This window comes from Grammomys surdaster, unplaced genomic scaffold (genome assembly GCF_004785775.1).
Source record: "Grammomys surdaster isolate TR1022 unplaced genomic scaffold, NIH_TR_1.0 266, whole genome shotgun sequence".
Taxonomy (NCBI): domain Eukaryota; kingdom Metazoa; phylum Chordata; class Mammalia; order Rodentia; family Muridae; genus Grammomys; species Grammomys surdaster.
The window spans coordinates 724887-738481 of record NW_021604707.1 but is presented as its reverse complement, the minus strand read 5'-3'; the positions used below and the strand labels follow the sequence as shown (position 1 = coordinate 738481).

The following is a 13595-nucleotide window of genomic DNA, read 5'->3' as shown; positions in this document are numbered from 1 at the left end:
ACATTCCATCCTGAAGTTCAGGACTAGCCCCTGCTCCTCACCAGCTGCCCTTAACTTCTGTGGAAAACAGGCCTCAGGAGATGCTTCTGCAAAGGGACCAGAGTCTATGATGCAGGTACCTGTGCCTTGAACCAGGCTGGGAAAAAGAAACTCTGCTGGGGGCAGGAGTAGAGTGCCACTGCACCTAGGGCAGTCCCCTTGTGTTAGATTTCTCAATTCCAAAGATCTACATGCCAACCATGTGGATGGGTTTTATTCTATACTCGAGAAACAAGAATTTTCATGGAACTGGGGTAATGGAACCAAACAACTCCATTTTATTATTAAGGGATTTTGAAAACAAAAGCCAAGTGACATTTGGACAGTTTGGACAAGTTCATTAGGTGCTTAAACAGAAATTTTAAAATTGGATTTTAAATGTTTTGTAAAAACAAATACAGAAAGTTCACTTTAAAGTTTCTACCTTGCAGTTCATTCCAGGTGGGAACACTAGGGGGTGCTCACGCACTGTATTTAAGTGTGGTCAGTGAGGCACAATGTAGTTCAGAAAGCAGCTTTGGGTAGCCTCCGCCCAAGCAATTATGGCAACCACAATGTTGACCACCGTCTCCATAAAGGGCCACATTATGTCATTATGAAGGTGGTCCATGACTGGCTCTATCAGCTTTCCTATGCTCTAGATTCAGCCCTCCTGTGTGAGCATCCCAGGGAAGGTAGGTGGCACATGCTGCCTTTTTTCTTTTTCTTTTTTCCAATACAGCGGAGAACCTGGGAGACTCCTTTTAAGACCCAGTGATTCCTGAGCTCTTGAACTGAACCTCCAACACTGTTCATGTGAAGGAGCTTCACTGCTGTGACAAGGCATTTAAGAGTTGAAGATGCAGGCTTCTGCTGGGTGTAGTGATATAGATCTTTAATTTCAGCACTTGGCATGCAAAGGAAGGTAGATCTCTATGTGTTTGAGGCCAGCCTAGTCTACTTAGTGAGGCCCTGCCTTCAAACAAACAAACAAACAAACAAACAAACAAAGATACAAGTTTCCTTAGCTGATGTCTTGGTTGGAGTTAGTCTATGGAAGGCCAGAAAGTGGATGCTTGGTCACAGCTATGAAGAATTAAGCATTTAAAATTTTTTTTTGGTTGTTTTAATACATCTTAGAGCATGTCTCTAAGGGGCATCAGCTGAACACAGCATTAACAAGGTACAATTAAGACAAACCCTCCATCTATCAAGGCTGGATGAGGCAACTGAGTAGGAGGAAAAGGGCTCTAAGAAGTTGGCAAAGGAATCAAGAGACACCCGTTGTTAGGAGTCCCATTAGGAACACCACACTGACAAGTATAATATACAGAGGACCAAGCACAGACCCATGCGGGCTCAGTAATTTGCCGCTTCAGTCTGTGAGCCCCCATGAGCCTGCTTAGTTGATTCTGTGGGCTTAGTTCTCCTGGTGTCCTTGAACTCTCTGGCTCCTACAGTCTTTTTCCCCCTTCTTCAGTGGGGTTCCCAGAGCTCCAAAGAACCTGATGGGATTCTCTAATTTAGGTTCCCTCTCCACCTGATGTCTGGCTGTGGGTCTCTGTATGTGCTTCCATCAAGCATTCTTTTAAAAATACATCTTGACTCAGTTGGGGTGTGTGTGTGTGTGTGTGTGTGTGTGTGTGTGTGTGCAGTAGGTATGTCATGGCACACAGGTAGCCAGACAACTTGCAGGAGTCAGCTCTCTCCTTTCACAATGTGAGTCCCAGGGAAATGCCTTTACTTGCTAAGCCATTCAATGGGCTCTTCCTTTTTCTATGGCTGGCCTGGAAGTGTTCCTAGGGTCAGGGTGGGTACCGCTTGGATTTCATCTATTTAACATATCTGGAAACCTTTGATCCCTAAAACACTTCTTTAAGGTTAAATAAATCTGACACATTTAGGCCCCTTTTCTAGCCTCTCTGTTCATCTACAGTACTAGGGAAGCTGAACATGGCACATGCAAGTGTAAGGCAAGCATCTCTTGACATCATTCCTAGTACCAGAGCCATCAAAGAACATTCAGGAACTGGGAGGAGTCTGACTGCTCAAAGAGATTTGAACTGGTGTCTTCCTTGCTGAGAGTTCAAATGGCTGAGAAGTAGGAGGCATACTGAGGATCACAATGTCCTCCCCTTGCTCCTCTCAAAGACAGAGTCTGGTTATGTTGCCCAGACTGCTCTTGGAACTCCTGGGCTTAAGTGACTCTCCTGTTGCAGCTTTCAAGTCACTGAAATTTGTGGCGTGTGCCATGTTAGTTGACTTTTTGTTGACTTCTGTGATTGTGGCCCAAGTTCCCATCTCATTTAGTCAACTCAAAGACACTGATTTCTTACCAGGTACCAGACCTTTCCCCCCTCAAGCACTGGGGCAAAGCTGTGAACTCCAAAATAACATAGAAAGTGGACATAGGGAGGAGCATGACTCTCGTTAGACTCCTGAGGGCAACTCTACCAGCTATTCATCTTACCAAGGTAACTGCTACCATAAGGTACTCAAAACATTTGACAAACAGTAGCAGCAGCGGCAGCAGCAGTGGCAAGAGTGGCTAAGTGGACTTGACTCTAAAATGCCCAAATGATCTGAAGATTTCTCAAAAGGTAATACAAGTGACATACATACATATACACACACACACATATATACACACACACAAATGTATATAAATTATATATGTACATATATACATACATGTATATAAATTATATGGGAGAAATGCTCTAGGGCACTTCCCTTCCTTAGGTCTCTGCTTTACAAAGCTGCTTCATGTGTATGCATTCGGGGACTAGCAGTAATAGCTCTTTACCTAGCTAGTGGTCCTGTACCACAGGCATGCTACTCTATAACTGAGCAAACAACTAGCTTGCAGAATAGTTTAAATGACATTTAAATGCTGTTAAAATATGAACTCTGGATACTGAGAACAAGGCCCAACTAGGGGACTAAGGAAAAGACCAAACCAGGTCATGATATAAAGGTAGCATAAAAAAGTCCCTGAAATTGCCCAAGAAACTGGAAAAGGAGATAAGACTTTCAAACAGAGGCAGAAAGAGAAACTCCAGGGGCTAAAGACAAAGATGGCAGAGAAGGGCTATCTGACCACAGGTGGAATTAAAAGATCTGGCAAAAATGTAAGCGATTCCTTCTGAGAGGACGGTTGATCACTTTTCTTTCCTAGTTAAACATCAAGATTCTCTGCCACATTGTCTTTTGCTGGAACAAAGTGCGGTCTTGGAGCCTGCTGTACACTGCTAATAAATTTTTATGGGTTAAAAAAAGCAGCTAAAAATATAGTCGTGAGAAAAAACTAGGCAGGGCCTGGAAATGAGGGTCTTGTATCTGAGCACTGCCAACTCTCTGCTCATGGCCTTTCCAACGATCTGTTCCTTATTTACAAAGTACAAATACTTAGATACTTTTTGGTAGAAAACTCAAATACACCAATGAGAACTGGAGGAAACCACAGGTGTTATAGCAACGACAGCTCTTCGTGTCCAGGAGGGCTCTAATTCCACTCACAGAGCATTCTGACAGAGGGACTGCTTTCTAGATTAGACATCCCTATCTTTGCTTTATATCTGTGAAGTTAACTGATATCAAAAAGGGTCAGGTAGATGATGATATTTATACATACCTCCCCTCCTTTAAGGTTTTGTATTTTTATATAGTTTGATAACTTTCTCTGTTCATTTCTTAGAACAAACTTTCTAGTTCAAAGAGAAGGCCCAAATTATTAATTTTAATTCCACCAATTTAGAAGACACATCTTTAGTTACAGCTTTTAGTATCAGCCTCAGAATCTTTCCATTCATAATTTCTATGCAAAAACTGCAAGCCAAAATCATTTCGAATTTTATATCTGGCCTGCTATCTATGGTTCAGGATCAAGAGAGATCAGATTGCTGACTTTAAGTGCTTGGTAAACTTGTTAAAAATGCCCACTACCAAAGCACTTAAAACCTCTGTCTTCATCTCTGAGCCTAACTAACATGATCCTGGTTGACTGAGGTTACTACTGTCATTTTCTTTGAGGCCCCTGTGCAGCACTTCTGCAATGAGCTGCTTTCCTGTTTCCCATTTGTCAGTCACCACTGAAATAGTAGCAACGTGTCTCCTACCTAATCAATATTAAATATGAAACAATTTTAGAAAAAAAAAATATCCGAGGCAACCATCATCCAGTGAGTGGCTTTACCTAGGAACCTGGCTTCCTAGCTGCTCTCAGACTTGATGGCTTCCCTAGCTGCCCTCCTTACATTCCCCCGCACCCCCCAGTCCAGGCATGGTGTGGTGGAATCTGTATGTAAGTGGACTGATGGATGCTGTCCACTAACAGTCTCCAGTCTGCACACACTCAGGAACCAGTCTCTCCTGCTAGCCACCAGTCAATAACAACAGCAGGAGACTTATTTCATAAAACATCAGTAAGATATTTTAATGAGAAAAAAAAAAAAACAAAAACAAATCTTAGTCTCATGTTTCTATCCAAAGACACTCAAGACTAAACTTTCCCTGTCCATCCCTTCTAACTGTAACTTTATTTGTGACCATTAATAAAGGCCAGCTTAAAGATTAAAAAAAAAATTAAACCTTTTTTAAAAAAGATTAAGCAATCAGGCTAGCAAAAAAGGTACTCAATACATACTTTTTCTCATATCAAACAAGCTAATATTTCAGTACAGTATAACTATACAGAATATATACAATACATGTATGTTCACAAAGCAAACACTAGGCTCAGAACAGATTTGAAAAAACATGATATTCACATTGATTACAATAACTCTAAAAATGATTGTAACATTGGAACGGCACTTAGTTTACAAAAAAGTCACAAAAATATATATATATGTAGTCACCAAGAACCATGGTTTCTGTAAAATACTAATAGAGAGATACTAGTTTATAAAACGTGAAGTTATGACACTGTGTACATTTTATTTTTTTTTAGGAAATCAAAACAAAAATTTAAGACCATTCTTGTTATTGTAGAAAGTCAAACATGCCAAGTACTTTAGCTATGGCCACTGTCACCAAGTAAAGCTATACTTGAATGAGATGACAACTGGTCCAGGCTGGTGAAGTGGGACTGGCACGGTTGGAGTAGTACTGTTGTAGGAGAGCGGTGGAGAACATGGAACACCCCTGCATGGAACTGCTTCCACATTCTCTCCTCAGCGGTTCCCTCTTTGGCCTGTCTCCCAGATACCAGTCCCCCAAGAATCACAATGCTCTATCTGGCAGGGTAGGAAGCTTCCCTGACCTCCGTGCTGCCAGCTACAGGCAAATATTAAAGCATGCATCAGCTACATGGAACACCTGGCCACCGGCTGGCAGACTGTGGTGCAGTCTCTTTCTAGGCTGCTTGTATTAGAAAGGACCTCAGTTTTAAATGGGGCCAGATTTATATATTAGCCCTATAAAATAGTGAGCTACCATAGCAGCAAATACGAAATCACAGGAGCAAAACCACAACTTTATTTAAAAAGCTAATTTGTTACATCAAAGTAATTGTTTTCCCTTTTAAATCTGTCTCCCCTCACCAGACATCTTTTTCCCTATCACCCAACTCTCTGGTTTATTACACCAATCTGACTTTCTTATCACGGTTCTGAAAAAAGATACTCCTAAGCCTGGAAAATCTTTAGTTTACTCTTAAAAATGGGAATACAGGAATTTTAAAGTTAAAAAAAAAGTTTGTTCTAAAAGTATCTTTCACAAATATATATATTTAAATATTAAAATACCTAAGATTTTTATAAAATGGCTTTTGAAAAGACAGTAGAGGCACAAAGAGGCCACATACCATCCTTCAAGTTGAACGTAAGGTGCCACAAGGGTGCCTTAACAAAGAGGCAGGCAATATCTAGCTGATGCAATAGGAGACACCAGTATCAATAAACTAAATACATCATTGGAACTTGAGTCAAAACCGGATTTTACTCTATCAGAGACTGTTGTTTCTTTAAGCAATACCGTCATATATAAGCATCAGAAGCCATCATTTTGTATAAACAAAATAACGAGTTTATGACCTCACTTCTAAATACCCAATGCCACTCACTCTAGGGGGCAGAAAAGCAGTGCAACCTTTAAAACTGTAATGCATTCTCAGTATCAAAGACCTTCCATACCAGCGGTCAACCGGAGAACTGCTACCTAACCTGACAAACCCATAGAAAGAGCACTCACACGAATCACAGAAAAGGCTCTCCGGAAAATGGAACGGCAGAAAATGCTTGTCCATCTCGAGGCCAACACTGCTGTAACCTCTCCTGGTGCAGACAGAGGCTGACTGCTCAGCGGGCGATGCGCTTTGGTAATGGACACTCATTCACAGGAGGATTTTTCAAGCTCTAGGTATAGTCAGACTGGCATTTGAGAAAACAAGGAATTCAGTAAAAGTCATGATAGTATAGCTCCTCCAATGATTACTGGTGATTTTACTAGTAAATCATAACTGAGCCCAGGGCCTTCAGGCGTAGCAAAGCTTGATAACTTAGAAAGAAATAAAAAATTGATTTTATAAATTAGGCACTTAAAAAACTTAATTTTTCTTTCATTTTTAATTAATAAAAACATTAATTATAATGTTTTTCAATCATGGTCTGAACTCCTAATTTTTTTTGTCAACTGTTATGTACACAGGAAGCCTGGTGTCTGCTGGCCTGGGTCTCACTCAGAGGTCTCACTCACTGCTAAAGCTGAAGAAGCGGTTAAAGCAATATCACAGTTCAGACACTGCCAAAAGCAAGGCTCCAACAGCACTGTCTGGACTCTACAGTGACTACTTCCAAAACCATGAACTATTGTTTCTATTATAAAAATAGAATTATGATATGGGGAAAGCATCTCACTCATCACTTCAGTACACATTAATTAAAAAAAAAAAAAAGCGTAACTCCTGGTAGTAGCTGGTGCCATTCCCTGTTCAACGCAGTTCATGTTTCTAGGTTGCAGCAAAAATCTCAACATATGTATAATCCAGAGTGAACCATCTATAGCCTACTTCTTAACTGGCTTGAGGACGGGCTCGAGTCCACTTCATTGTTTATCTAAACCACTGCTATTTTGGTAAATTTGTTTTGCTGAAGATTTTTCATGTAAAAATTATCACATGTCACCACACACTGTCAAAAATGAAAGAGGGATAAATACTAGTATAAGCAAAATAAGAAATCTTAATTTTGATGATCTTATTTAAAACATGCATTTTGTTATAAATATTCCTAATAGCTCTGTTTATGACAATAACACCTCTCCACTCTCTCACTTTTGTTCCACTGCCTTCTGGTTTCTACATGTTCTCTTAGCAACTATCAAAATATGAAAAGGCATCTGATGTCAACACTTACAGTGAAAACCTATCTTCCTCCCTACCTGTTTGTTCCATATGTGAGCTTTCCTAGTTCTTCTCCCACTCCTAGTTAAGAACTTAAAAATCATTCCTTCACAGTTTGAAGGCCCTTTGGGCAGATGAGTGATGCAGTACAATAAAAGTTTCCAATTTCTACAAATCAAAATTTCTTCAGTTAAAACTGAGGACTGTTCACTTGCCATCATAAGAAATCATCTTCTGTGATCTTGACAGAGAATAGCCGTCTGCATGACATTGTATGGTCATGCACCTTATAGGAAATTCAAAGCTAACAGACTAAAGCATAATCTGAAAACCGACACACTCACTGCATAAGTGGCTTCTATTAATTAGACTAAGAGAATAAAATAAGTCTTTTGTTTGTTTGTTGTTGTTTTTTTTTTTTTAAAGCAGTGAAAGACTTACTATAGCTTCCAAAGGAACCAGGATCAGTTTTAAAACAGGAGAGCCTGGCGCAGCAGTTAGAAGGTAACTGGGTTACCAATGACTCAGCGAATCAGAGGCCCTGGCTACTTCACTCTATTTAGTAAAACATTTTAACAAAACACAAGTATTTTTGTTTGTTTGTTTTTAATAACAAAGGGAATGTATCTTAACACGGATCCTATTTATCAGGACTTAAAATGTTCAGACAGAAGACTGAAATGAAGCCACTTAAACATTTTAGTATACTTTGTCTTAACAGAAATGTGAACTTAAAAAAACCAGCCACCACTCCTCAAAAACCCAAAATAAAACCTAGTAATATAATGAACTGTGTTAAAACTTGAAATTAAACTCAAAATAAAAATTACAATTGTGCCGGGCAGTGGTGGCGCACGCCTTTAATCCCAGCACTTGGGAGGCAGAGGCAGGCAGATTTCTGAGTTCGAGTCCAGCCTGGTCTACAGAGTGAGTTCCAGGACAGCCAGGGCTATACAGAGAAACCCTGTCTTGAAAAACAAAAATAAATTAGAATTGTTTAAAATGGCCAATTAAGAGAGGCTCACATATTTGTGGGTAATATTTATCTACATCCACTTCTTGGAAAATTTAAATGCACAAATTAAAGGTCACTGTCAAGTTCCATTTCTGAGTTAGGGACTCACTGACATGATACTCTGAAGCTAGAGTGTGGGAATGCAAAGACTGACGGGAGGAGCCACAACTCCTATAACACAGTGAGAACTTTACCTCTAAAGCACAGCCTATTGAGTAGTTGGAAAAAAAAAACTGAAAACAAAGCTTTTCTTATATAAAATGCTGTTTTTTAAAAAGTAACTTATCTAGCACTCTAAAATTTAAGCCCTTTAAATATCACAAAGTTACCCTCCTATGCCTTACAAAAGACCTTTAAATATTCTAAACAAGAATGCTTCTCTATTTAGTTACCCTGGTGATTTCTATATGACGGGATCATATAACGGCTTTCCTCTCTTCACAATGTTTTCCCTATGTTCTGGTGAAAAGTATACATCTAGGCATTCCTCTCTTAAATCAACTTTAAATATTACTATATATATAAAATTATCTCTTCCAGTTGTATTTCCTATAACAGACCCATAAACAAAATGTCCTCAAAAATGTAGTATTATTGGAACAGAAAAGGCCTTTGTATTATTTTATATTAAACACTGGTCAGGTAACTTTATCAAAAAGATTTGGGAAGTAGGCAACTACCATTTGAGTATTTATAGTATATTCAAATCTCTCATTAAGGTTGGCTACAAGATTTGTCACTAGTAATGAAAATCCATAGTGAGGCGTGTTCTTCACAGGGAGGCTGCCAGGGCTGTCCTGACTCAGAAGAACTCTTAGGATAGAGTGTACTGAAACGCTTTCAGCCAAATCTCAAAAAAATTCTTCAAATCAATTCATCTCTAATTTACTCTTATTTCTTTTTTTCTCTTAACAAAATAAAAACAAAACAACCCACTTTAGAATCAAGAACATTTACCATACTAAAATAGGATTCTAATGAGTTTTTGGATTTATTAATTAGTAGGCACAGTTTTCAAAGATCAAATATGATAATAAAATAAAAATTACTGACTTTTCTAGTTACCGATTACTGATTTTCTGAAAGTCACACACTTATGCTTGGGAGCAAATAAGCTCATGAGTCAGGTAAAACACTGGAAATAAGGGCGGGGTTGTATCTAGTGATAGAGCATGTGCTCATAAGATGTAAAGTCCTGGGTTCAATTCTCAGTATTAAGAAAAAAAAAATGGACAGAGATAGAAATCAAATTACAGAATTAATAAATTTTAAAGAAACAAATTACTATAATATAAAAAGTAAGTAAGGCCTGGCATTGGGATAAAAATCAGATCATGTGTTTGACTAAGACTATAGTTCGAACTGGGTGTGGTGGTATGTCTATAATATATGTTAGCAAGGGTTATGAGCAAACTGGGGCAAGAGGATCATGAGTTCTGGACCAACCTGGGCTACCTATGATCCTGTCACAAAACAAAGGATAATATCCAAAGTCAAACAAAAAAAATATGTTGTTTTTATCTTCTAACCTCATCAGGGGCTATCATAATGATAAACATTGGGGCTATTTTCTATATAAAAAAATTACACAAAAGTTCATTATTTGTAGATTCATGAATATTTCAGATGGAAGAAGCATTAATGTTAGCAGATAAAAAAAGTATATCCGAATCTAGAGTATCATATAAATGTTATCATCTGAGTAGCAAAGTTTTTAGATTCTAGTCTTAACAATCCCTCCTCCAATTTCTGAGTCACAGACGATCATTTTACAACCTCTTCTTATCTTTCACATTATTGCTTACATCCCGTAACAACTATAATAGCTGCTTTTTAACAAACTTGGCAATACCTTAAAATATTTTGGAATAAGGACATTATATTGTTGTCATATGTGATCTTGTAAACAATCTTAATTGGGTTAAGAATGTAGCCTCAAAACAGAATTCTTTTATTTTGTCCAAAACAGCACAGCATTGACATCCTCAACAATACATAAACCTATATATAAAATATAGAATATCTTCAATGTTTTTCTTTTATATGGCAGCACAATAGTATATGCAAGTGAAAGTGCTGTTGGTGGGACATGAGGACACTTCTCTGAGCAATGTCCTAGTTAGCCAGGTGTCAGCATTCAATGACCAGGAAGAGAAATGGTCTGAAGAGTTCTTGAAAAGCTGGGTATACGTACCTCGTTCTGCACCCTGCCATTCCATGCACAGCCTGACTCTTCTCAATCACACCTCTTATTAGCCTTTGGAGTGGTACTATAAAGGTACAGGAAATGCCTGCCTGATAATATTTTTTCACCATAAAAATTCAAAATGGCTTAAAAGAATATACTGGATTTCAGAAGTTATTTACCTTCATCTGAAAAAAAATTATCGTAAATACTTCCAAATCTACAGGCTTTATAACACCCTGCATCTAGGAGTAAACATTTACTTAGGCATTGTCAAATGGTTTAGTAACTTCTCATTAGCCCTCTTTCTCAGGAAGGTCAAGAACAACCTGATTTCTTTTGTATCTGCTGCTGCCCACTTTTAACAATGGGAGGAAGAACTGCCATGTTCTAAGTCAGCTGCTTTTCCTTAAGTCTCAAAGTGTATGTTCTGTTTCAATGTTACCTTATTGTATAAATACAGAAGCAATCTCTCAGCTATGAAAAAAACAAAGCAAAACAAAGAACCCTCCAGTTTCAGGGCTTACAAAGGGAACCCTTCTTTAAAAAATTAAATTAAATTTAAACATGTGAGACCAAGCACAGGCACTTTCCAAAAAACCAAAACCCAGGCCAATCACAGAATTACTCAATAGTTATAGAAGATAGCTCTGCCTTGGGGGGGTCATCTCTGGGAGTCTCAGCATGAGCACTGGTCTTTGGCTGCTCTTGCAGTTCCTCCTCCTTTTCTGCAAGCCCACCAAGAGACCCCAGGGGAAAAGTGCTTTCACAATTCTGGGTTGAGGAGACCTGTGAAATCACAGGCATTTGAACAGAAGAGTTGCTTTCAAAAGTATGTTCTCCAAGATCATATTGAACAAGGGTGTCTTCTTGCTCCTGGTTTAAGTAGTCCGGTACTAAGAAATCACTAAATGAGAGGCAAAGGATAAAATGCAAAATTAATTTTCAAACTATAATAAAGAGATATCAACTATAAAACAAGACTGGGACTTTTCATTTTACTAATTATTCAATGAAGTTAATAAATAAGCTTTCCCAAATATCAACTGAAGCCATTCAGTAGAACCAAAGTGCATCCCATCTCCCTATGGGCAATAAAAATGATTAATGATCACTTCCAGTGATTCTCTGGATACTTCAAAGGCCTTTCTGGATCTACATATAGGAGTCTGTATATAATTTAAGTGGCATTTCAATAAAGCAAGCATCATGTGAATAAGCTGAGTAACATATGTGTCTACATAGTAATTTCTAATGTCTTGTGTATATTTCCTAAAAAGTCTTCATGGGTTATAGAAGAGTAGTATAAGATACAGAGCCCTATATGGGAAAGACACATAGGAGTGGTGAAACTGGACTATTTAATTCCTCAACAACTATTTCTAATAAGTATAATCTAGTTTTAGTGACATAACCATACATTGAGAATCAGAACTGATAAAATGAAATGAATACCTGGTCTGGAGTTAAAAATAAAATCTATACATGAATAGTTTAGAATTGAAAAGATGTTTAAAAAAAGGGTTAACTTAAAATTGTAAAGGTTTAAAAGAATTTTATGTTTTGAGAAACTAAGGATTCCTACAGAGGTGGAATTCTAATGAAGTATTAAAAAATCACACATAAAAGAGTTTTATGTCTACAGGAGGACTTAGATACTATCCTGTTAAAACTTGTGCTTTATCTTCAGCTAAATTTCAAATGATACCCAACATGTTCAATCAGCAGCAGAGCTAGAAATAAATAGAATTGTATTTACTTGGATAACCTATAAATCACAAATATATTATTATAGTGAGTTATTAATGCTAAAAAGCCAGAGCACTAAATTAAGAAAATAGGAGACTTACTGGATGTAATCACAGCTATGGTAACAGGTGTCAGTGTTTTCTGATAAATGGATACTCCTTTACATAAGGCTTTATTATTTTTTTATTTATTTGTTTGTTTTTTTTCTAGATATGGTTTCTCTATGGGGCGCTGGCTGTCTTATAGACCAACCTGGCCTGGAACTCAGAGATCTGCCTGCCTCCGGGATTAAAAGCATGCACCACCAAGCCTGGATATATAAATTTTAAAAAGAACTCTGCTAACATTTATAGTCTGACCTGTACTCTTCTAAGATATACATGACATGGTATATCTGGTAATAAGATCTAGTTAAATCTAGTATATTATGTATATGATACATAGTGTATAGACATTTATTTAACTTCATAAAAACAAAAACTCAAGAGGACAAATAGTCTCCTGTGGGGGTATTTTTACTATTTATTTTGTAGGAAATATTTTAAATGCCAATAATATAGTATGACTTTGTAACTTAGGAGACCTACCAAAATTTCACAAGATCGGGAGATCAGAGTATTCGTAGTGGCAATTTAAAATGAATGTGACTAATTAGCTGGCAACCTGATAATAACACAGCAGGCTGCCCTAAAAGTAGGAAGAGTTTAGAAAGCAGTTTTTCCTGATGGGGTTTTCGCTGTGCACCTCACCTGCTCTGGAAGTAGTTTGCTAGCTCTGATGCTTCATGGTTCAGACTCCTCAGGTGCACGATTAAATTTCCAGAGTTGGTGAACATGGCGCCACATGTTTTGCACTCGTAAATCCGAGGCTTGCGGATAATGTGCCGGGAAACCCTCATATGGTGTTTATACTCCCCGAAGGAAGTGAAAGTGGCACTACATATCTGGCACCGGAAACAGCGTTTACCTTCATGCTTTAGGCGATGCATCTTTAGCGAGTAAGCCCTGGTAAACTTTTTTCCACAGCAGTCACACTGAAATGGTTTAATTCCTATAAAACAAAACAACAAAATACCATCTGAAAAATAAAATAGACTGAGAGGTTATAAAATCACACATTTCTGAATAACAATTTTATAATAATATTAAAAGAAAAATGCCAATAAAACAGACTCAACATTATTTCAGAGGTGGTCTAGAATATTTGAAGTCACTACTGCTTTAAAAAAGGGTAAGATAGGGAAGAGGCAATGAGGTAATATATATTGAATTTTTTTCTGAATGTTC

The 13595-nt window shown here is 37.9% G+C and overlaps 1 protein-coding gene across 5 annotated transcripts in view; it reads right to left on the bottom strand.

Moving 5' to 3' along the window:
* Positions 1-9347: 9347 nt before the first annotated feature.
* The window catches only part of Zbtb44 (zinc finger and BTB domain containing 44), a 46593-nt gene continuing 42345 nt past the window's right edge, over positions 9348-13595 (bottom strand). For 4 of the 5 annotated variants that reach the window (XM_028776170.1, XM_028776173.1, XM_028776171.1 and 1 more), the window contains exons 5-6: positions 13059-13359; positions 9348-11467 (exon numbers count right to left, since the gene is read on the bottom strand). In XM_028776170.1, coding sequence (XP_028632003.1) covers positions 11185-11467; positions 13059-13359 — 584 coding nt within the window. In that variant the 3' untranslated portion in view covers positions 9348-11184. The remainder of the gene's footprint in view (positions 11468-13058; positions 13360-13595) is intronic. The other variant, XM_028776174.1, reaches the window with a different exon arrangement.